The following is a 23,656-nucleotide window of genomic DNA, read 5'->3' on the forward strand; positions in this document are numbered from 1 at the left end:
ATAATCGGATGAGTCAACCTTTTCTAATAAAAAATGGCTCCTTTTATTTTATTTTATTTGGCCGTGGCATGAAGCAGCTTGATGTTGGATCTCAGTTCCCAAACCAGGGACTGAACCTGGTCTGCAGTGGTAAAAGTGCCAAGTCCTAACCACTAGGCTACCAGGGAACTCCTATTTTTATACATAATATTGATCGCAATAAAAAATGTTTTTCTGTACTACCATTTTCAAGTTTCAGGTGACTCCTGGAATAGTTACAATAGAGTCAAGAGTGAATTAAGAGCAGACCAAGAACCATCTGATTAAATAGGAATTTCTATTCTCTTACTGTAATAAGCAATAAAATTCTATTGTTGGAAAAAAATTTAAAAGATTTATTTATATATTAAGAGTTTCACGTGTAATTATGGGACCATCAGAAACATTATGTTAATGACTATGTATTATTGCATTAAGTAGCTTGACCTTTTTTCCCACTGTCAGGCAATTACATTAAATAAAAAGGTAGTGGCACAACTACAGAGGGTGATGGATATAAACTAGACTTCATATGGTGATCATTTCCCAATATATATAAATATAAAATCATTACATTGTGAACTTGAAACTAATATAATGTTACATGATAACTATACCTCAAGGAAAAACAAACAAGCAAAAAGAAACAACTTCATATTCTTAAAAAGGGGGAGAGGGAATGGAAGGAAGGAACAGCATTTATATGTAAGATATCAAATAAAATGAATGGTAAAAGGGTATTGAATCTATTTCTAAAGCTGAATACCCAACTGCAGATTTTCCAACCTTGTTTTCCTAAAAAAAAAAAGAACTTTAATTTGTAAAATTCATGTTATATTAAAAAAAAAAAACTAACAAATTATATGATAATTAAATTCCCTGTACTGTGGGCTGAGTTTTTAACTATCAGATAGAAATCTAGACTACTGTTGTAAAGCATACATACATAAACACTACTGGACAATACTTCATATTAGACATCTAGGGAGTCAGTACAGCACAATACTTAAGAGCAGAGACTTTAAAGTGAGACTACCTGAGTGGAGATCTTGACTCTACAACTTACCAGCTTTGTGAATCTGGATAAGTTACTGAAACTCCCTATGCTTCCTTAGCTTCCTCAGCTTCCTCACCTGTGAAATGGGATAATAATAACTGTCTCAAAGGGTCATTATGAGAGTTCGGTGAGTTCCTATTTGTAAAATTCTTGGCACATAATAAGAACTATATGTTGTTTAAATTTTTACAATTTAGCTAAGTTTTATTGAGCACTTACTATGTGCTAGGTTAAACGCTTTACATGAATTTCCCTCAAATAATCTTTGTAACACCTCTGATGAAGATACTATTATTGCCCCTATTTAAAGATGAGAAAACTGCAGGACAAAAAGTTTGACTAAGCTGAGGTCACATACAAATGTCCAACAAGGATTTGAACCCAAGTCTGACCACGCAACCTACAATTTTAGCATAAATTGCTCCTATATGCTAGAAGTAGTAGCCTCCTGCTGTACCACATCTTCCTAAAATAAATTAGAATATGCATTCTTGGAATAAAATGGGGTATTTTTAAAAGTAATTTAAGAACTATTACTATAATACAGAAGTATTTATACATGAAATGATTATGAAATCTGATAACTTGCTTTAAAATAATACAGTTTGGAGAAGGAGCCAGGATAAAAGAAACAAGATTAGACATACATTGATAACTGTTAAAAGTTTGGTGATGGGTTCATCATTTTATTCTCTCCACTTTTGTGTATTCTTTATAATGAATACACAATAACAAAAGGTTGAAAATAAAGTTCATAGATTAAATTCCCTCACTATACAAGCAAATGACTTTCTTATGATACCTCGTATCAAAGACATAAAAGGATGATATACTTGATGCACATTTTACAATTTATATAAAATCTGTATAGGGAGGTTTTTCTTTAAATAATTGAAGATTCTCTCAACCAAAATGAAAAATTAGTATTTAAGCATAAAAATGTAAACATACATATTAAGTGGATGTTTGCTTTTCCATCAACTTGTTAAAAATATTTGCTTAAATAATTAACACTCTTTTCTTCCTTATCTTTCTCCTGCCTGATAATCTCTAGAATTATGACACTCTGACTTGTTGCCGAGAAAATGGACGAGTTTTTGTACAGACACATATGACTCTACAACACGGTCACAAAATGAACAATATAAATAAAAACAACAAATCTCCTTCACTAAGAAACACTTCTAAAAATTCTTCACCTCCAATTGTAGTTGATTTTCACATTAATATATATCTGTGGATTTTTTAAGTATAAATATAATCAACAATTAATTTGAGAAAATTTTTATGCTTGAAATTACAGTTAACACAATTTAGCAGATAGTAGAGGAAAACAAGCCCCAGTACTCATTAAGCTAGATACCAGCATTTTCATACACATTAGCTCACTAAATTTAAGAGATTATACACATTTTTAGAAAAGAATATTAAATTTTAAAGAAGTAAAATCACTTGCCCAAGGTCACAGAGCTAATAAGTAGCTAAATCGGTATTCAAACTTAAAGCTTAACTACAAAACCCACTTTTTCCCTTGCTATACCAGGCTACCACATAGGAGGCAAATGCCTACACTCAAGTCAAATTTATATGTTTAGGGTCTTTTTAAGTGAAACATAAAATGTTTAAGTTACTGGTTACAAATATATTTTACAGTGGCAGCTTGGCTTTGGGTAAAGAGCACCAACTACAACACAAAAGCATTGTTTCTGCAACTGTATGACTTTCCCCCCTCTAAGTCTCTTAATTTTAGCTCAGGTTACTCATCTTTATAATAGGGAAATTAATATCCTGGCTGTCCAATTCCCAGGATTATAAGATTCAAGGATAACGTATGTGAAATCACTTCAAAAACCACCAAAACAACACAAATAGCCTTTTTTTGTCTTTAAATACTAAAAATAACACAAAATAAAGCTTTCTAAAGTCCTGTCAGCTGTTTAAATTATCCTACACATTTTATTAACATTTCCAGAACTTTCTAAAACCCCTTCCCTGATCACAGCTCAATCATCATCTTTATTACTTGGCTCTCCTTATCCTTAAAAATAATGCAGTAGTAATGACATCAATGCTTCTGTAATAAATAATTAATATGCTATTCTGAAATGCTCAGCACAAAAAAGTTCTAAATTCTGACTTTTTAAACTAAATATGTGTTTGGTGTCACTCTATTATATTCGTGATCTTAATGTTTGAGCCTTTTAATATTCAGTTTGTTTTGTAAAAAACTAGAATCAAGATAGGAATTCTAAAGTAAAACACCCAACACATAATTTTTAATGACTTCATGGGAGCTTTTTTTTTCAAGACTTCTTAAAACAGATACAATAGCTAATTAGGACATCAAACACAGCAACAAAATCCACTGAAACACTCAGCTGCTCTAAAAGAAGGATCAGGCTCTTTAAGAGAAAACTACATTGTATGAGTTTGCAAAGTTTCACACTTTCTCATTTAAACTCCCATTTCAGAGAAAGCCTTTGCATGCCCACACAATAAGCTTTAAAATGGCACTTTGCTGACCTTCCAATAGTCCAGCTCTATGAAAATTCTGTGATGGGTGTAACTTCAGAGAATCTGAAAAACACAAAAAGCATTAAGTACTTTTTATGCTGAATGATTAAAAAAAAAAAAGCCAAGGATAGCATACATCTTTTATATAACTGCCATGTATTTTTAAGAGCTAAAGTTCATATTTATGAATATATTATCTGCAAAAGAAGGCTAAATTGCCTCTACACCAGTCTCTATGCTAAACTTAGATTTTCATAAACCACTTGTTTCATGGAAAATTATCTGATGATTACTGCACAAATGGTGTTAATGTCTTGACTATTTTTAGCACCCAATTGTACCACATTAGCCCTCCTCTAAGAATCACCTCTGATATCTTCTCTTCCTTCCTTATAAGACTCAAAACTGCAATATTTACAAACTACTTCAGGTAACGTTGCCCGAAAAAAATCCTAAAGGATGATGACTGCCAATTAAAATCATCAGAGCAACAGACAATGGCTACAGTTACTAAGTAGGACTCTGTGTACAAACTCAATCCTCAGTCTACATAAAGTCCAGTACCTTCCAGAGTAAACCATCTCACTCTGATTCACTTAAGCGATTTAAATACACTTATGAGAAGCTGAAGCCCCCCTTTCTGGAGGAGGTGGAAATCAGCGGATGGATACAGCAAAGTGAAAAGTGAAGAAAACACTGAATTTCCTCAGAAGGTGGGTCACAACGGCACACATTTTTTTTTAATATGGTGAAATGCAAAGCTAATAGCCCAACTATGTCTTTGGCCCCCTCCCAGTGATTTAAAAAGTGATGAAGAGTGCAGTGGGAGCATTTTGGTTTGCAGGCTCTCGCACAGGGAACCTGTTCTAACACATTCTTGTGGTGTCCAGTATAGGAATTTAACCCCTGAAGAGACCAGCTCCAGTGTTAATATTTTATATCCCGGGAATCCCCTTCAGGTCTTAGCCAAAGAAGTTTGAAAGTGGGGAACTCTGTCCAATGCCCCCTCCCTGCAACGAGCCCTTGAAAGGCAACCAAAGAGAAAATTCTCAAAGGACAGCCTCAGCCGGTACCCCTGGGACTGGAGAGGAATAAAACTAACCCAGAGAGAACACCCCTCTCTTTCTAAAAGAGAGGGAGAAGTAAGTAATTCGAACGCCACAAAGGTGGGAAGAGAGGGGAAAAAAAAAAAAAGAAAATTCGGGTTCTTTCCAGCAATAAGATGACGAGGAAAGAAGGACGCCTGGTCGAGGGGGGCCGTCCCAACAAGAGGAGGGAGTGGACTAGGCCGGAGGGAGAGGGGGTTAGAACGACGGCGCACAAACAACCTGGAGAGGGAGGAAAATGGTGACCCTGCGCCCAGAACCGGCTCCAGGCCACGCCGCCCGTGTGGAGGCAACTTTGCCGGGGAGGATGGTCCCGGTAGCAGGAGCCGCGGCGCTCCGATCGCGGCCGGGGCCCAGTCCGGGGTGATCCGCGAGCCGGGAGGGCCAGGGCCGGCCGCTCGAGAAGTGTGGCAGGGCCCGACCCGCCGAGGGGCGCTCAGCCCCGGGTGCCGCAGAGACCCGGGGGCCGACGGCATTTGGGCCCCGTGCGGCCGGCGGCTCCGCGGGGGAGGGGCCGGCCCTCCTCCCCGGCCCCTTCCAGCAGCAGTCGACCCCATCGGCCTCTCCCCAGCCCCCAAGACAGGCCAGCCCGGCCGGGGTTCGGACGCCGCCCCCGACGGGGACCCCCCCACCCCCGGCTCCCCGGGCCGGGCCTCCCCGCCCCCACGCCCCAGCCCCCAGCCTGACTCACCTCGCGAGTACAGGGACTTGGGCGACTCCAGGTCTAGGTCCGCGCTGAGCAATGAGATGAAGTCCGAGGGCATCGCAGCTCGACCCAGCCCGGCCCGAGGGCAGCGGGAGGGGGGGAGCGGCGGTGGCGGCGGCACCTCCTCTCCGGGACCGCGGGCACCGAACCGGGGGCGGCAGGCGAGGGCGGCTGCCGCTGCCTCCTCCTCGAGGGCAGAGACTTCCAGCGAGCCGAGGGCCGAGGAAAAGGCGGCGAGGTGGAGGGGAAACTCCACGGAGACGAATTCCCGGCGAGCCAGGAGGGGGGTTCAGGGCGGGGAAAGGGAGGAGGAGAGCCAACGGGTCCGTTTCGTTCTTCTCCTCAGCGAAAACTGACGGTCGCCGCCACCGCCGCCGCCGCTGACAGGAATCTGAGCCCCGCCCCCCCGGGGGGCACTGCGCAGGCGCGGAGGGGGGCGCCCCGGAGCAGGGAAGAGCCGAGGCGGCCCCCGGAGGGCGGGGAGGTGCGCCCCAGAACAGCAACAACAAGGGCTTCGCTTCCTGCCGCCTCGGCCAGGGCCGCTGTTCCCGAGCCGGGAAAGGGCCCCGCCGGCAGGGAGGGAGGAAGGCTGGGAGGTGTCCGCTCCTGGGGCCCCGGGGAGGGAAAAGGTATTTGCACCGACCTGGTGGTGGCGAGCCGGCGGCGGCGGGCCCAACGCCGAGCTGAGCGCTGGAGGAGACAGACCTGGGGGGGCCGAGGTGTCTGCGGGAGTAGGGGAAAGACCCCAGAGCCGGGACGCCGGGGGTGGGCTGACTTGGGGGCTCGCAGGGGAATGGAGTTTCGTTGCTTGCACAGCCACCACCCCTTTGGGGTTTTCATAGCAATGTCTGAACTGAGTTGGCCAAACGGCTGTCAAACTCTTAATTAGGAAATGACAGGCTCGAGTTATTCGGGTTTTTTTAATTGAAATCCCTTCTCCTCCTACCTTTGCCCTTCCCCTACTTTCTCCCCACCCCTCCCCTAACCTTTAAAGGCTGAAAGTTAAAAAAATAAAAAACATCTTTCTGATTGTGCTGGGATCGCCGGCTTTATTCGGAGTGGGAGATGAAAGTCGATTTAAAAATTGAATCACATGAATCCACGTGGCTGTTGTAGAGGGGAAAAAAGCAAACCTAAACACCCTTCTGCCAATCAGGTTTTCTTTTTTTACCTTTGGACCAGGCAAGGATGAAGGAAGAACACATTTGAGCTTTTGCTACTCTGTTCTTGGGGCCAAAAGTTTCCGTTGCAAAAACTGAAAATCCTCACCTACACCGCAGACCGTTTCCTGACTCTAATAGACTTCTGAGAAATTTAATAGTTATTAAAATATCAATTGGAGTGCAGGATATACTGACTGGGAAATAACTTTAATCTTGTGTGGAATATTAATGACAGCATCCACTGGGGCCACGTTTTTACGCTCTTTGAGTTGGTTTAGTTTTTGTTACTTTACAAAGATAAAAACCACAAAAATTAGTTTACTGAGTGTATATATATATACACAACACATACAATTTATAGAACCGTTCCCCTGGGAATTTGAGCAGTTCACCTGGACTTGGCATGGTTCAGATGAGGGAGAAGCTCTCAGCAAAGGAGGGCCCAGTGCAAAGCTTTACCTACAGACCTAGAATTTAAACTCGTATTATCAGAGTCTACCTATCTTTCCATCTGAACATCTGATATAGGTTGCCCAATTCTCTTCACTGCATTCTGTGTAGTAAATAACCAACCCTGTGAACATTTTCTTCCTGTCAGAAGTAACAAAGCTTTTCAGAGCCCCCCCAAGATGGCAAAGCAGAACAGGAAGCTACTCAAATCTCCATCACCCCACTGTACACTGTTGTAACAAGTCCCAAGGGAAGTCCCTTCAAAGCTGGTCCAGGTCCCATTCACTGGAGAGAAGAAGATTCAAACCCCACACTGCCCAACAGGCAAAGGCTTTTGAATCTGAGTAGGGGTAAACACCTCTTGGAGACAACCCCCCCTCCGCCCCCGCCCTCCGCCCCCCGCCCCTTAGTCAATACCTAATGTGAGGAGAGGAAATTGCAACGGGGCAACAGGCAGAACCTCTTCCCCAGACCTATGTAATCATTCAACAAACTTCAAATATAGGAAATCCCCCACTGCTGTCCTGACCCTAATTAACAAGTCAAGAATCGGCAAGGCCTTTTCCTTCCCCTTTCCCTCAATACTTCTCTATCCTTTTGTGACTTTTTTTTCCCAGTACTGATGCTCTGTTATTTATGTTACTCAGATTTCCCGATTAAGTAAGAGCAAAGTGATCAGGGGTCCCCCCACAGTGCAACTTCAGCTAGGCTATGAATTCTAGGGATTCCTTGGGCTCAGGGCCCACAACCCATCATGCCCTGAATGAAGCAGTGATTGTATCTAAATAAATATGTGAATAGTCAGTGGCTAACCCCACTGTTCTCCTGTTCTTTTACAGAGCTATATTTTTTTCAAAAACTGCTTAAATGGTTTTCATGGTCATGCTTTACAATAGCTTGGAAGCTAGATTTTCACTTTGTCCTTAAATTTTCAGCGACTAAAAGCACAAATAAGGAGTCCCCATTGTGGCTCAGCGGTAACAAATCCAACTAGTATCCTGAAGGTGCAGGTTCGATCCTTGGCCCAGCTTAGTGGGTTAAGGATGAGCTGCTTCATAGGTCACAGGCAGTCTCAGATCCTGTGTTGTTGGGGCTCTGCAGTAAGCCAGCAGCTGCAACTCCGATTCCATCCCTAGCCTGGGAACTTCCATATGCTGCACATGTGGCCCTAAAAAACAAACAAATAAACATTTACAAATTTCAGGAGTAAACAGTGTTTGCTTTTATCACAAAATACAGTATGACCTGCCTGATATTCAGGGATACTGAAAATAAACTATCTGACCATGTTGTCTTGAAGTATATGCTACTTCAAGTTCCAGTGATACTTCCTTCTCTGGTCATTAATATCTCAGTTGTTTCCCTTTTATTTGATATTTAAAGTAATCTCACTTTATATTTTATTTATTTATTTTTGTCTTTTTGCCTTTTCTAGGGCTACTTCCCACAGCATATGGAGGTTCCCAGGCTAGGGGTCTAATCGGAACTGTAGCCACCGGCCTACACCACAGACACAGCAACACGGGATCTGAGCCGCATCTGCAGCCTACACCACAGCTCACAGCAACGCCTAATCCTTAACCCACTGAGCAAGGCCAGGGATTGAACCCGAAACCTCATCGTTCCTTGTCTGATTCGTTAACCACTGAGCCACAACAGGAACTCCTCACATTATATTTTAAAAGCCACTCTATCACCAAAACATACACCTTTATAAAAAACTTTATTCACAATAAAAAGTAAAGCTTTAAGCATATAATATTGGAAATTTCCTCTCACTGAAAATTACAAAGGTTCATGGAACAAAACATAAGGCAGATTTAGTAGTTTGTAGAATTTCTTTACATTACTTCTCAACTGTTATATCACATTCCCTAGTTATTTGATTAAAATCTCACGAGAAACCCAGATTCAACTACAGGGTTGTGTAGATTATACAACAGAGGGGCAGTTTTTATATTGATGGTGTGTTAACCCCTCCTGGACCTGCTTAGGCACTTAGTGAATTGTGTAGCTGGATCTGCTCTCAATGGAAGAGGTTCAAATATCAACCACTGAAAGGGAATTAAATAAACTCATACAGAACAGAGGAATGTGTTGTCATAAGATATACAGAATTTTCGTCATTGTAATACAATTAAAGCTGTTAAAATAATTTTAGTCACACGTATACTGTAAAGAACCTGCTAAGCAAATATAAAACCTGAAAGGAAAATTTTCCAGAGCGATTCAAGTCATAGACAAGAAAAAGTTTAGACCACAAATTATCTTTGCCCCACCTTGGGAGCACTCCTTAATAATAATGGAGAATTGATAGTGGTGAGAAATAGCAGTGACAGCATTTGTGCTGAAATTGTACACATTCTTTTTTTTTTTTTTTTTTTGGTCTTTTTGTCTTTTTAAGGCCACACCCGTGGCATATGGAGGTTCCCAGGCTAGGGGTCTAATCAGAGCTACAAGCTGCCAGCCTACACCAGAGCCACAGCAACACCAGATCTGAGCCGAGTCTGTGACCTACACCACAGCTCACGGCAACCCTGGATCCTTAACTCACTGAGCGAGGCCAGGGATCGAACCCAAAAACTCCCATGGTTCCTAGTCGGATTCGTTCCCCGCTGGACCACAATGAGAATTCCTGTACACAAATTCTTATTTGATTATGTTTATGTGTCAATTTTCACCCTTAGGACACATTCTAGCAAATATTTCTGAAGGCAAAATTAGTTAATTTCAACATTGGGTTTAGAATACTCTCACTTCTTACATCTTTCAAAGTGCCTGAATTTTATAATTAAGCTTCTAATTCACTTGAAAAAGTACTTTGGGACTTTATGAGTTGGCTGGTCTGAGTGAGAGTTTTCTTTTGAGGTCTCATAGAGAAAAGTTTAAGTCTCTCAAGATCTAGAATGATTGCAATCATTTTGAATCGGGAAGACTTCGAAAAGAGAGAGGAGGTAAATGCCAGAGGAATTCAAGGGGTGGATTAGGGAGGAGACATTTTAGTGAGAAAATAGAAACCCCTGAGCCCACTAAAACAAGAAAGGAAAGAAGATGCCTCTAAGTCATCCCATCCCAAGAGTAGGTTAGACTCGTTCAAGCTGCACACGTCCTTTTTCACACTGGCTTTGACACCACCACCTATGTTTGCCATGATGCTCTCTTTCCGCATCTAATTAATTATATACATATATAATATTATATATATATATATAGTTTGTTTGTTTGCTTTTTAGGACCACACCTGTGGCATATGGAAATTCCCAAGCTAGGGGTCGAATTGGAGCGGTGGCTGCTGGTCTACACCACAGCCATGGCAACACTTGGATCCAAGCCATGTCTGTGACCTACACCACAGCTCACATTAATGCCAGATCCCCAACCCAATGAGTGGGGTCAGGGGTCAAACCTGCATCCTCATGGATACTAATCATTATCGCTGAGCCACAACAGGAACTCCGTTTTTTTGTTTTTTTAATTATAATATTTATTCAGTCTAGTAGCCCCACCTCAGCTGTGACATTAGTTTAACCAAGAGTACAAATTAGAAATGGCTTTACAATTTCCTATTACCCTCTCTTTTAACTCATGGAGTTTTAACATGAGGTCCATGGGTTTGCTTCAAGACATCTGTGATCTTGCTAAACTTGTATACAGATTTTTGCAAGTGTGCACCTCCATGCATCGCTTTCTTTGGGATGAAGATTTCTAAAGAAAAAAACAAACAACAACAACAAAAAAACCCATATCTCAGAAAAGATGAAAAACCATTCCTTGATACAAAGCAGATTCATCTTCCTTCTTTCCATGAGTGGGCTCCAGGAACTATGCTGTGTTCAAGAAACACAAAGGTTTCTATAAAGATGAATATGAGAAGCTTACTCTCAGCTTGATGAGGGAGATGATTTGTAAACAAACTCATATTAGGACAGGTGCCAAGTTAGAGTTCTGTACAGCTACCTAGAAATACATTACCCTTCTGCTTTCTTAGTTGATAGAGGGGAAGAGGAAAGAATGCCACCTACTACATCTGTCTTTGCTCTCCACCTACTATCCCCCAGAGCTGCTATCTCTTTACTTCAACCCTAATATCTAAAATGGTTAAAAGAGGCTAGATAAGTGCAGGGCAAAGTTCTGACACACAAGTGTTTACACTGTGATGCTTCACAGCTATTATGTGTTGATTCAAACAGTCCAAGAAATACCTGGACTTCATTGGACTTTGTCAGTGGATGGTCAAAGAAATTGAGTGTCTTTTTACTTTTTTTTTTTCTTTCAGCTTTGCTAAGGATTATGGCTTAATACTTAGGTTAGGGATGCAATGATAAACGGGTTGAATTAGTCATCCACAACTAAGTCCCAGAAGTGAAGGGCTAACTTGAGTTATTGGGTAAACTAGACTGACTTTAGAAATAACATATTCCAGCTGGAAAGCATTTGTTTCAGCTGAGTATAGACTTTTCTCCAAACATGGGAGGCGATAAGGGATCTACCCACAGGTGTTAGAATCCATTTATTCGCTCAGTTTCTCTACCTGCAAAAACCCTATTTATTCTTCAAATTCTAACTCAGATATTAGTTCATCTGTGAATTCATCCTGAACCCTTCCAAGCAATATTAATTTTTTTCCCCTCTGGGTTCCCAAAGCATTTTGTTCAGACTGTTGGTATATCAATTAACACAGTGAATTACATCTCACTAGTGTCTCCCTAAAATATTTCAAACACTTGGTTGTACAGTGTCTAAGATCAAAAGAAAGAAAACACATTCTTGCCTTAAATAACTTATAACTGACTGTGGGCACATAATTTAGCACCAGGACAGAATGAAACAAACTCTCTAATAAGCCATTTGTAGCTATTGTATTAGGAATTTGATGCTGGGTACAGAGATGGATAGAATGAAAGGGAAAACTAAAAAAGAAAAGGGCAAAGGTGAAAGGCTTTAAACATCATGCTAAAGATTTTGTTCTTTATCCTACAGGCACTGGGGAACCAGTGAAGATTTTTGAGGACAGAAATGACCTGCCTGGAACTGTATTTTAAGAAAGTAACAGGGGAGCTTCCTTTGTGGCTCAGAGGTAACAAACCTGACTAGTACGAGGATGAGGATTTAATCCCTGGCCCCACTCAGTGGGTTAAGGATCCAGCGTTGCCATTGCCGTGAGCTGTGGTGTAGGTCACAGACACAGCTTAGATCCGAATTCCTGCGGCTGAGAAGTAAGCCAGCAGCTGCAACTCTGATTGGATTCCTCTCCTGGGAACTTCCACACGCCGCATATGCGGCCCTAAGAAGAAAAAAAAAGTGGGGGTGGGTAACAGAGGCAGCAGTGTGGTGATTAAACTGGCAGCTAAGCCTGGAAAGGGAACCTAGCCAAGAGTGAATGAGGCCCTGAAAAGTCCGAAAAAAATTGGCAAGGATGATTTGGTACGTATCATGGAAGTAGAACCAAAAGAACACAAAATTGCTTAAATGTTGAGCATGGGAAAGAGAAAAGCCAGAAGGTTAAAGAAAAGGTGATGGGACAAAGGTTATTATCCACCAATATTCTCCTCATCCCTGGAATCCAAGAGCTTAACTTACCAAAAAATATATTTAAGGGAGAAGCAAATACCTCTCAACATGAATTACCCCAGAGACTTTATATTGGTTAATGGGAGCAACGACAACTCTAACCAGAAAAGAAATTATCCTAGGTTTACTTCTTACAAGTAGGAAATCCCAGTAAACACAACCTGTTGAAACTCAGCAAGGGAGTAAATTGATAAGAAACAAATCTACAGGAGCTTGCATTCCCAATTTTCACTCTAAACATACTGGAGCATTAACATTTAAGCCTTTAAATGCTTACTTTCATAGTTAACGTGGAAGAATTTCAAGAATCCTAAAGGCCAACAATTCTGAAAAAATAAAGAAAAAAAAAAAGGCTCGTAGAAATAAAAAGCAGTCACAATGTCTTTAAAGGGGATCATTTTGCAAACCTTCCATTCATGGAAGACTTGGGTAATAACAGATCTAAGGTTTACTCTGTAAGGCTCAGACCAAGGATGTAAGCATTTAAAAGGCAGGCTGAGGGAATGCTGAACTTAGCCCTGGATGACTGAACTGGAGCCATAAGGAACAAGTGGATTGCCTGCCCTTTATTATTAATACGTGTCTTGGACTTCCCATTGTGGCTCAGAGAGTTACCAACCTGACTGGTATCCATGAGGATGTGGATTCGCGCCCTGGCCTTGCTCAGTGGGTTAAGGGATCTGGTGTGTTGCCCTGAGCTGTGGTGTAGGTCACAGATGCTGCTCAGATCCTGTGTGGCTGTGGCTGTGGCGTGGGCCGGAAGCTGCAGCTCCTATTCAACCCCTAGCCTGGGAACTTCCATATGCTACAGGTGCAGCCCTAAAAAGAGGAAAAGAAAAAAGTGTTTTTCGGGTGCAAAAGAAATATGAAAACGTGGGAAATTCAGGAAGAGAAAGAGATGAGAGAATGAAAGAAAAAAACTACAGAGAATTGATCCAGTAGATTTCCCTCCAGAGCAGAGAAAGATGTAATCTGTTATAGCTCATGAGTGATAAGTGCTGAATCTGACTCCACCTTCAGAGCTGGGGCCATCTTTAGAGTTCTACTTGCTTCTAGACAGACGTGGCATTTTCTCCACCATCTTCACACATCTTAGTGGTCAAAAGCTCCCCAATGAGCATGTAATCACATGACCTAAGGAAATCTCTGGCAGATACAGAATTCTGGTATGTTAAATCTCTCAGAGGTTATTTGATGAAGTGGACAGGGAACAGACTTGGAAGCAGGCGTCCTCTGAGTTCCAGATCTAAGCGTATACTCAGCAGAGGGTGTCCACTTTTGCAAGGCCTAGCAGGCAGAAACAGTTCTTCTGAGTGGTGTGATTTTCCTCCAGGGAGGAGTTTTTGCTTTCCCTCTGGTCTTAATCCTGGGTGGGGTAAGGCTGAAGTGGCTGGCATTACCTTGCCACAAAGAAGAAAGAGCCTGTCTGAAATGGAGGGAGCAGAGGAGGCACTGCCAAGAGTTGGAGAGAGAGAAAAAACAGAACTGAAAAAAAACAAAAAAAAAAAACATTTGAGTGCGTGGAGAAAGCCAGACCTGACTTCAATGATCTGAAATGATAATTCCCCCCCCACCCCCGGCTTTTTTTTTTCTCTGAAGAGGTTTGAGATTGGGTTTTCAGGCACTTCAAAGTGAGAAAGTCTTAACTTGATACCATCTGCCCCGGTTGTAGAACTTTCTTGGGCCTTTGTCTCCTCTCTGTGAAATAAGTGAGTTAGATTATTTATCAGGCAAGCATTGTGTTTGGCTGCTAGTAACAAACACCAGCGGCTTACCGGTTGTATTGTTCTCACGCAGAGAGCCTGGATCAGGCAGTCCAGGGCTAGTCTCGCAGCCCCATGATGTTGACATCAGGCACACAGGCTTTCCCCTCTGCCAGAGTTTAAAGAGTGGGGCCCTTATTCTCATGCTTGCAAGAGAGCTGTCACCTCTAAGCATGTTGCCTGCATTCTAGGTGAAAGGAAAATAGAAGAGCAAAGAGCGAAAGGAACAACTCTGGTTCCTGGAAGACATGCAGAGTGGCTTCCACTGATATTATTGGCCAGGATACTGTGACAGTGTCATATGGTCATCCCATCTGAAAAGAAGGCTAGGAAATGTGTAGGTACATTAGATGGCTACATGGATGCTCTGAACACAATTGGGGGGTCAGCTGGCAAGGGAGGGGGGAAGGAATAGATGCTAGGTGAGGCAATTACAGCATCTGCCACAGACGGCATACCAGCAAAGGTAATCTTCCTCTCTGAAATTCTGTGATTCTCATCTTCTATTTTGCTTTACCTTATCCTTTCTTAATGGAAAAGGGCCAAATACTTTGTGGCAAAAGAGTACATTTTTCAGATCTCCCATTTTGGAGAAGTAGAGTTCATCTCAAAAAAATGAAAAGACCACACAGTTGCATGTGAGATGTCACACTTAGTGAAAAAACTCTTTATTTCCTCTCCCCTGAAACTTCCTTAAACTTTAAAATTTCAATTTTCAGTAAGCCCATTCTCACTAATCTCAACTATCCAGATGCCTTCTTTAATTGCACTAAATTCCCTAGTTTTTCCTTCTAGGATCCGGTACTTCTCAAATGATTTATAGCCTCATCTTTTATCTCTCCAACTAAATTGTAAACTTGTAAAGGACAGAGCCCAACACTTAGCACAATGCTGGATTTATAGTGAGCAATCGATAATGGCTGAGCAATGGATGAATGAATGAATAATTGAAATCTGAATTTCTATTTCTTTTCTCTCCTCAGAACTCCTGTCCTCAATGCATACTTGTTAACCGACTGCATCTCAGAGTCATTACCAAGGCAATTTGTATCCCAGGAAGCCAGCCTTAGAAAGCCTTTGATTTTCCGTCTCTAAATCCTTTCCGCCATTGTACATCCAAGTCAGCCTCAGGAGTCGGCATCCCAACACCTCCCTTCACCTAAGTGTTTTACCTAGACCCCTTATCATGTTAACAGTTTAAAGTTCTTATCTTCTGGAAATTCTTATGTCTAAATCAAATTCTGTACATAGCCATTTCCTCTTCTTTTGCTCTCTAAATAGACAGGACACAGTAGGTAAATACCAATGACTTACAGAGCCCTGACTAGGTTTTTTTTTTTTAATCAAAAATAAGTTATATGGGGAGTTCCTGTCGTGCTCAGTGGTTAACAATCCGACTAGGAACCACGAAGTTGCGGGTTCGATCCCTGGCCTCGCTCAGGTTAAGGATCTAGCATTGCCGTGAGCTGTGGTGTAGGTTGAAGACGCGGATTGGATCCCACACTGCTGTGGCTGTGGTGTAGGCCGGCAGCTACAGCTCCGATTAGACCCCCTAGCCTGGGAACCTCCATATACCGTGGGTGCGGCCCTAGAAAAGGCAAAAAAAAAGTTATATTGGGGTTATATACTGCAAAAGTAATATAAATAAAAAATGATAGCAGAAAATATAAACAAGGAGTTAATAAGAATTCCCGCTGTGGCGCTATGGGATCAGCAGAGTCTTTGGGATGCAGGATCAATCCCTGGCCAGGCACCGTGGATTCAGGATAGGGTGTTGCCTCCATTGCAGCATAGGTAACGACTGTGGCTTGGATCTGATCCCTGGCCTGGGAATTCCATATGCCTCGGGATAGCCGAAAAAGAAAAAGAAAAAAAAGTTACTAAATAACAATTAGTCCAAAACTTCTAAACCAACACATAGAGAAAAGCACTTAGTATATATCTTCCTGAAAGTTTTCTATGTATATTTGCATCACACATGCAAACACTGGCTACACTGTGTATACTATCAGCCTGCCTTTTTTTATTATTAAAGTATAGCTGATGTATAATGTTGGGCCAACTTCTGCTGCACAGCAAAGTGATTCAGTCATACACACACACCCACATACACACACCACACACACACACACACACACACACACCTTCTTTTTTTGGTCCTTTTAGGGCCGCACCTGCGACATATGGAGGTTCCCAGGCTAGGGGTCAAATGGGAGCTGTAGCTGCCAGCCTGCGCCGGAGACACAGCAACTCGGGATCCGAGCCACATCTGTGACCTACACCACAGTTCATGGCAACGCTGGATCCTTAACCCACAGAGCAAGGCCAGGGACCGAACCTGTGTCCTCATGGATACTAGTCAGATTTGTTTCCGCTGAAGCACGATGGGAACTCCTATACATTTTTTTTAATATTACTTTCCATCATGATCTATCCCAAGAGACTGAATATAGTTCTCTGTGCTCTTCTGCCTTCTTGATGTAACTGTGAACATCAGTACACATCAATAAATATTCTTTTTTGGGGGGCCACACCCACAGCATGTGGAACTTCCTGGGCCAGGGATCAAACCCATACCACAGCAACTACCAGAGCTGCTACAGTGATGCCGGGTCCTTAACTTGCAGTACCACAAGGGAACTCCCTAAGTTTTCTTTTTTTTGTCCCCCCCCCTTTTTTTTTTGTCCTTTTAGGGCACCCAAGACATATGGAGATTCCCAGACTAGGAGTTGAATCGCAGATGTAGCTACTGGCTTACACCACAGTCATAGCAACACCAAATCCAAGCTGCATCTGTGACCTACACACAGCTCATGGCAACGCTGGATCCTTAACCCACTGAGCAAGGCCAGGGATCAAACTCGCATCCTCTTGGTCACTAGTCAGATTCATTTCCGCTGTACCACAATAGGAACTCCAAACTCCCTAAATATTCTTTTTTTTTTTTCCCCTCCTTTTGCATTCACTTCCAAAGATAATTGATGCCACTACTCCTGAGCCTTTTGGGGCTTCTACAGATAGCTCAGATTGATTCTCATCATTCCCCACAGCCAACTTGCTTCTCAGCTCTCTGGGATGTGCCAGATCAGTATCATTGATGCATTTTTGTTTGTTTGTTTTGTCCTTTTGCCTTTTCTAGGGCCAGTCCCGCAGCATATGGAGGTTCCCAGGCCAGGGGTCCAATTGGAGCCGTAGCCACCAGCCTATGTCAGAGCCACAGCAACGCCAGATCCAAGCCGCATCTGCGACCTACACCACAGCTCACGGCAATGCCGGATCCTTAACCCACTGAGCGAGGCCAGGGAGCAAACCCACAACCTCATGGTTCCTAGTCGGATTCGTTAACCACTGAGCCACAACCGGAACTCCGTTCCTAAATATACTTAATCATGTTCAATGGCAGAGGAGTCCGTCACTATAGGATATCTTAATAGCCAATCACCTATTTTTGTCATTTTATTTTCTTTTGAAAATCTTTGTAAACACCACTGCAATGAACATCCTTGTAGCTCACCTGTGTTTATAACCTTTTCTTGATTATTTCCCTTGGATATACCCCTCAATAGGTTTTACTATGATGAGAAGTAAGGAAGAAAAAATGTGTGAAATGGGAAAGAGTGAGCCAAGTCCAGAGTAGCTCTTCACTGTTATTTTGGGACCTAAAATGTGTTTCGCTAGCAGATTCCAGGGCTTACTCAGCATAACATAATGCAACAATTTTAAACTATATCCCATGGCTCAACACCTGGAAATCTGAGCTCTCTGCAAAACACCACAGAAATGCTGATAGTTGGAAAGTTAAAAATCACAAAACACGTAACTTCATGCTCCAGCAGAAACCATCCTATGCCAGCATCTAGGGCAGACAAGCAGGAGGTATCCATTTAAGAAATATGCATCAGAGAAAAATGTATAACTGAGAAAGTTTGGCGCATTAATTAACTTTTTCTACTCTAAACTGAAAAACGGCTGGCTTCATTTGATTTGGTGGAGCTCAAAAAGTACTAGTGCAAGTGGAAACGCAGAATAGCTCATTTTGAGCTTCCCCTTTGCCACTTACTAAATGCATAATCTTTTCATCACTCAGAAGCCTAAATCCCCTCCTCTGCGAAATGGGTTTAAAATAGTACCTCTGTCATTCACAGAATTATTATAAAGAGAAAAGGAACTAAAATCAGGGCAAGTGCTTTGTAAAGTGTCATACTGTCACAAAAATGTTCCTGGTAATGGTTACTGTTATTGATGAAGTGTTGAAAAATTGAAGCTTTACTAGAACTGAGTTTGTCACAAAGATCCGATAGCATAAATGCAATCCTAAATATAAAAATGTAATGGTTTGAAAGCACTCCATCAGACCTATTGTTATGGAGTTCCCTGGTGGCCTAGCAGTTAAGAATTTGGTGTTTTCACTATTGCGGCTCAGGTCAATGCCATAGCTAAGGTTCAATTGCTGGCCCAGGAACTTATGTGCGGGAAAAAAAAGGAGGGGGGATTAAAAAATTCCCTTCAGTTCTTAAAGTTCTTTTATTCTATGACAAATGAAAGGGACACTTATTCTATGAACTTTTATTATTATTATTCAGTAGTGTATTCTTACATGGAAACCTAAAGGACCTAAATTTAAAAACAAGTAGCTTTTCAAAATGCAAAAAGTGTCTCTATAATCATAAGTGCAAAAAACAAGAGTATATGAACAAGTGAACAAGGACTGAAAGACAGTAGGCAACAATAAGGATATGTGTACCTAAATGGCAGCTTTATAGATTTTTTTTTCTTTTTTTTTTTAGCTTTTTTTGGCTTTTTTAAGGCCACACTCATGGCATATGGAGTTCCCAGGCTAGGGGTCGAATCAGAGCTACAGCTGCTGGCCTACACCACAGCCACAGCAACGCTGGATCCGAGCCATGTCTTCAACCTGCACCACAGCTCATAGCAATGTCAGATCCTTAACCCACTGATCGAGGCCAGGGATTGAACCCACGACCTCATGGTTCCTAGTTGGATTCGTTTCCACCGAGCCACAGCAGGAACTCCTAGATTTTCTTTTTTAAAATTTCCTTTAGGAGTTCCCGTCGTGGCGCAGTGGTTAACGAATCCGACTGGGAACCATGAGGTTCGGGTTCGATCCCTGCCCTTGCTCAGTGGGTTAACGATCCGGCGTTGCTGTGAGCTGTGGTGTAGGTCGCAGAGGCATCTCGGATCCCGTATTGCTATGGCTCTGGCGTAGGCTGGCAGCTACAGCTCTGATTCGACCCCTAGCCTGGGAACCTCCATATGCCATGGGAGCGGCCCAAAGAAAGCAAAAAGACAAAAAAAAAAAAGGGGAGGGGATTTCTTTTACTTAATAAAGGTCTAATTAAGATAAGGTTAGCTGCAAATAACAAAACAAAAACAATGGCTCAAACAAGGTAAGAATTTAATTCTTAGTCATGGGAAAGTGGGCAATCTTGGCTAGCATGGCAACTCCAACATCAAAAGATGAGCGATCAAGAAGGTTTATCAGTCAATCGAAAGGAGGAGGGAAAGGAAAGAGAAGAGCATTCCCTCTTCCCTTTAAGGATATGTACCACTTCTAATGCTATCTTCTTGGCCAAAGCTTAGAAATAACCACATCTACCAACCGGAAGGAAGGCTGAGAAATGCAGTATGCATTTGGGTGGCTATAGAATCAACGAAAAATCTGGGCTCTATAACTGTAAGAAGAATACAACAGATAATGGGAGACAACTATCTACCAAAAACCTCATTGTTAGTGCTGAAAATTACAAACATTTCATTAAAATAAGAAACAAGGCAAAGATGCTTTCCCCTCTGTGCTGCTATTAAACACTGTCCTAGAAATCCTAGCCAATGTAGTAAGAAAAAATAAATAAGAGGAATAAGGATTCAAAAATAATACAGAAAAATCTTTGTTATTTGCCGCTGAAATGGTTGTCTACATAGGAAGTCCAAGAAAAACATTAAAACAGTTCAGCAACTTTCCAGTAAAAACACCACCCAAAAGTCAATAATACTGTTAATGATAAATATATATATATAATTACAAGAGCAACAAAAACTATGAGATACCCATGAATAAACAGGCAAAAGATTGACATGACTTTTAAGGAGAAATTTACAAAATGTTACTGAAGGATATGAAAGAAGACTTAGGTAAATGAAGATTATACTTTTTTCATGAAGAGAAAGACTCAATATTAGTCTATAAGATAGTCTATAAATTCTTTGTAATAATCAAAATTCCAAAAGGATGTTTTATGGCTCTTGATAAACTGATCTTAAATTTCATAACAAAGAACAAATATGCCCAAAATAGCCAAGATAACTTTGAAAGAAAAAAAAGGAGGAGGGAACTTGACCTACCAAATCAGATAAGGAACATTTATCATAAAGCCATATTTTAAAAAAATAATTTGACTTCTGTTTAGGGATAGACAGCTTAAAGAGAGAGATGGCCAGGAAACATCTGGAACACATATGAAAACTTGGTATAAAATAGAAATCACATTATATATCAGGGAGAAAAGATTAAAAACTCAATAAATGGTGCTGGAACAATTAGCTACTTATATAAAAAATAAAACAGCTCCCTACTTTATACTAGATAAAAAGAAATTCCAAGCAGATTAAAAAATTTAAAGGGAGGAGTTTCCATCATGGCACAGTGGAAATGAATCCAACTAGGAACCATGAGGTGGCGGGTTCCATCCCTGGCCTCGCTCAGTGGGTTAAGGATCAGGCATTGCTGTGAGCTGTAGTGTAGGTTGCAGACTCGGTTCGGATCCCACATTGCTGTGGCTCTGGTGTAGGCCAGCGGCTACAGCTCTGATTAGACCCCTAGCCTGGGAACCTTCATATGCCGTGGGAGCGGCCCTAGAAAAGGAAAAAAAAAAAAATTAAAGGGAAAAAGTAACATAAAAATGGTTAAAATACAACAAGGAATATTTGTGACATCAGATTAGAGAAAGATTTTCTTTTTTCTTTTTTTCTTTTTTTGGCCACGCCCAAGGAATACTGAAGTTCCTAGGCCAGGGATCACCTGTACCACAGCAGCGACCCAAGCTGCTGTGGTGACAATGCTGCATCCTGAACCCACTGAGCCACAAGAGAATTCCCAGGGAAAGATTTTCTAAACAAGACTCAAAAGTACAAAGATAAAGGAATGTACTTGACTATAGTAAAATTTAAAATATCTGCCATACTGGAGTTCCCATCGTGGCTCAGCGGAAATGAATCTGACTAGCATCCATGAGAATGTAGGTTCGATCCCTGGTCTTGCTCAGTGGGTTAAGGATCCAGCGTTGCCGTGAGCTGTGGTGTAGGTTGCAAATGTGGCTCAGATCCCATGTTGCTGTGGCTGTGGCGTAGGACAGCAGCAACAGCTCCCATTTGACCCCTAGCCTGGGAACCTCTGTATGTCGTAGGTACAGCCCTTTAAAAAAAAAAAAAAAAGTTTAAAATATCTGCCAGACCATATTGCTATCATACCATCATGTACCATAGAAAATATCAAATATCAACAAACTAAAATAGTTGAAACTCAATACAACAAAAGATTAATAGATTATCTAACAAAAGATTAATACACTAAATACATATAAATTTCAACAAATCATTTTTTTTTTCAAATAAGCAACCTATTTTTTAAAATAGGCACAGTCTGCAAACAAAAAATTTATAGAAGAGAATCCCGGATGGTCAATAAACATATGAGAAGATCTTCAACCTCACCAGTAACTGGAGGGATGAAAATTAAAACAATAATGAAACACTTTTAGGAGGAGAGGAAAATTAATAGACCTAGTATTTTGAAACAGTTTTAGATTTACACAAAGTCTGAGAAAATAGTGCAGAATTTCCATATACCTCATGCCCAAGCTCCCCGGATGTTAAACCATGTGTGGTACACTTGTTAACAATTTAATACACCAATGTTAACACATCATTATTCACTGAAATCCACACCGTTTATCCAGATATCCTTAGTTTATCTAATGTCCTTTCTGTGTTCCAGGATCTCCCAGTCACGATACTACTTTGTATGTACTCATCATGTGTCCTTAGGTTTCTCTTGGCTGGGACGTTTCCTCAGACGTTCCTTGTTTTTGATGACCAGTTCTGAAGACTCTGGACAAGCGCATTGTAGGATACTCCTCCATTGGAATTTGTCTGATGTTGCCCTTGTAATTAGAGTGGGGCCTTGGGTGTTTTGGAGGAAGACCACAGAGTTGAAGTGCCATTTTCATCCCATCATCAAGGGTACATACTATCAACATGATTTATGATATTGATGTGGACCTTACCTGGCTGAAGAGGAGAAACACTTGGGGTTCTTAAAATTCTTAATGTAATCAGGATGAAAGGAAAGGAAATGAGAACTTTCACACACCGCTGATGCTGGTGGAAGTATACACAGACAAGACAAAACAAAACAATGAACAAACCCCTCGCTTTACGTGGAAATTTGGCAATAATGGTTGGAAAGTTGGAAATGTCTACTACACTCTTGACCTACCAATCCTACTTCTAGATTTGAGGAACTCTCACTCGTGTAGATAAGCATGCAATAACATGCTTACTGCAACATTATTTATAATACTGAAAAACTAGAAAAATGGGAGTAGATGTCATCTTTTAAGATCCTGGAACCACTGGTACCTGAAGCCTGACCAGCTCCCTGGTAACCCAGAGCTTTTCAATACATGGCCAAATAATATTCCATCTCTGCCTATTTGAAATGATTTTTCTGTCACTTGCAATCTTAATGGGTCCTAACTGATACAACTAAATATTATTGTCAAGTTCATCTAAATCCATGCCTAGTTTTTCAAAAAAGGAAAAAGGCAACAACTATTAAGCAAAGCCTAAATGCCTGGACTCGAGACCCTAGAGGATTATTAAACCACAACAACCAACATCTCTGGGGTTTACAGTATACAAACTATTCCAGACAAGTCTTGATTAAATCAATAAGTGAAATAAAAATAATACTTGAAATTTTTTTATAAAGTGACAGCTTACAAAGTTTGACATTCATATAATCAAGGTGAAGTTTTTTCTGTTTGCTTTGCAATAGGAAATATTTCAAATATGCAGGAAATGGATGCCTTGTATCCACCCCCCCACACACACAACAAAGTCAACTTTTCCCTATATTTCTTCACAGTTTTTAGAAAGAGAGAGAACACTATTTACTTAGCACTGACGTCTCTTTTCCCATTCCCTTTTCCTTTTCCTCTCCTTATCGGAACCACCATTCTGAAGTTGGAGTGTGGCATCTCAGACTCGCTTTGGTACTTTTACAGCAT

At 41.3% G+C, this 23,656-nt stretch overlaps 1 protein-coding gene and 1 long non-coding RNA gene across 11 annotated transcripts in view; one reads left to right on the plus strand and one right to left on the minus strand.

Annotated features, from left to right (window-relative positions):
* The window catches only part of NFAT5 (nuclear factor of activated T-cells 5), a 121,441-nt gene extending 115,622 nt beyond the window's left edge, over positions 1 to 5,819 (minus strand). For 2 of the 8 annotated variants that reach the window (XM_013988501.2, XM_005655768.3), the window contains exons 1-2: positions 5,387 to 5,779; positions 3,599 to 3,652 (exon numbers count right to left, since the gene is read on the minus strand). In XM_013988501.2, coding sequence (XP_013843955.1) covers positions 3,599 to 3,652; positions 5,387 to 5,459 — 127 coding nt within the window. In that variant the 5' untranslated portion in view covers positions 5,460 to 5,779. Of the gene's footprint in view, positions 1 to 1,084; positions 4,168 to 5,386 lie in introns of those variants that run through there. The other 6 variants (XM_021093868.1, XM_003355770.4, XM_003355771.4 and 3 more) reach the window with 6 other exon arrangements.
* LOC102159050 lies at positions 4,137 to 22,551 on the plus strand. Of its 3 annotated transcripts, XR_002344537.1 has the most exons (4): positions 4,160 to 4,302; positions 11,995 to 12,091; positions 14,540 to 14,685; positions 15,332 to 15,740. It is a non-coding gene; the product is annotated as an uncharacterized LOC102159050 (long non-coding RNA). The 3 variants fall into 3 exon arrangements; XR_002344538.1 differs by lacking the exons at positions 14,540 to 14,685; positions 15,332 to 15,740 and adding an exon at positions 22,363 to 22,551 and having other exon boundaries at positions 11,995 to 12,438; XR_298516.3 differs by lacking the exons at positions 14,540 to 14,685; positions 15,332 to 15,740 and having other exon boundaries at positions 4,137 to 4,302; positions 11,995 to 12,920.

The sequence above is a fragment of the Sus scrofa genome, chromosome 6, assembly GCF_000003025.6.
Source record: "Sus scrofa isolate TJ Tabasco breed Duroc chromosome 6, Sscrofa11.1, whole genome shotgun sequence".
NCBI classification, from domain to species: Eukaryota; Metazoa; Chordata; class Mammalia; order Artiodactyla; family Suidae; genus Sus; species Sus scrofa.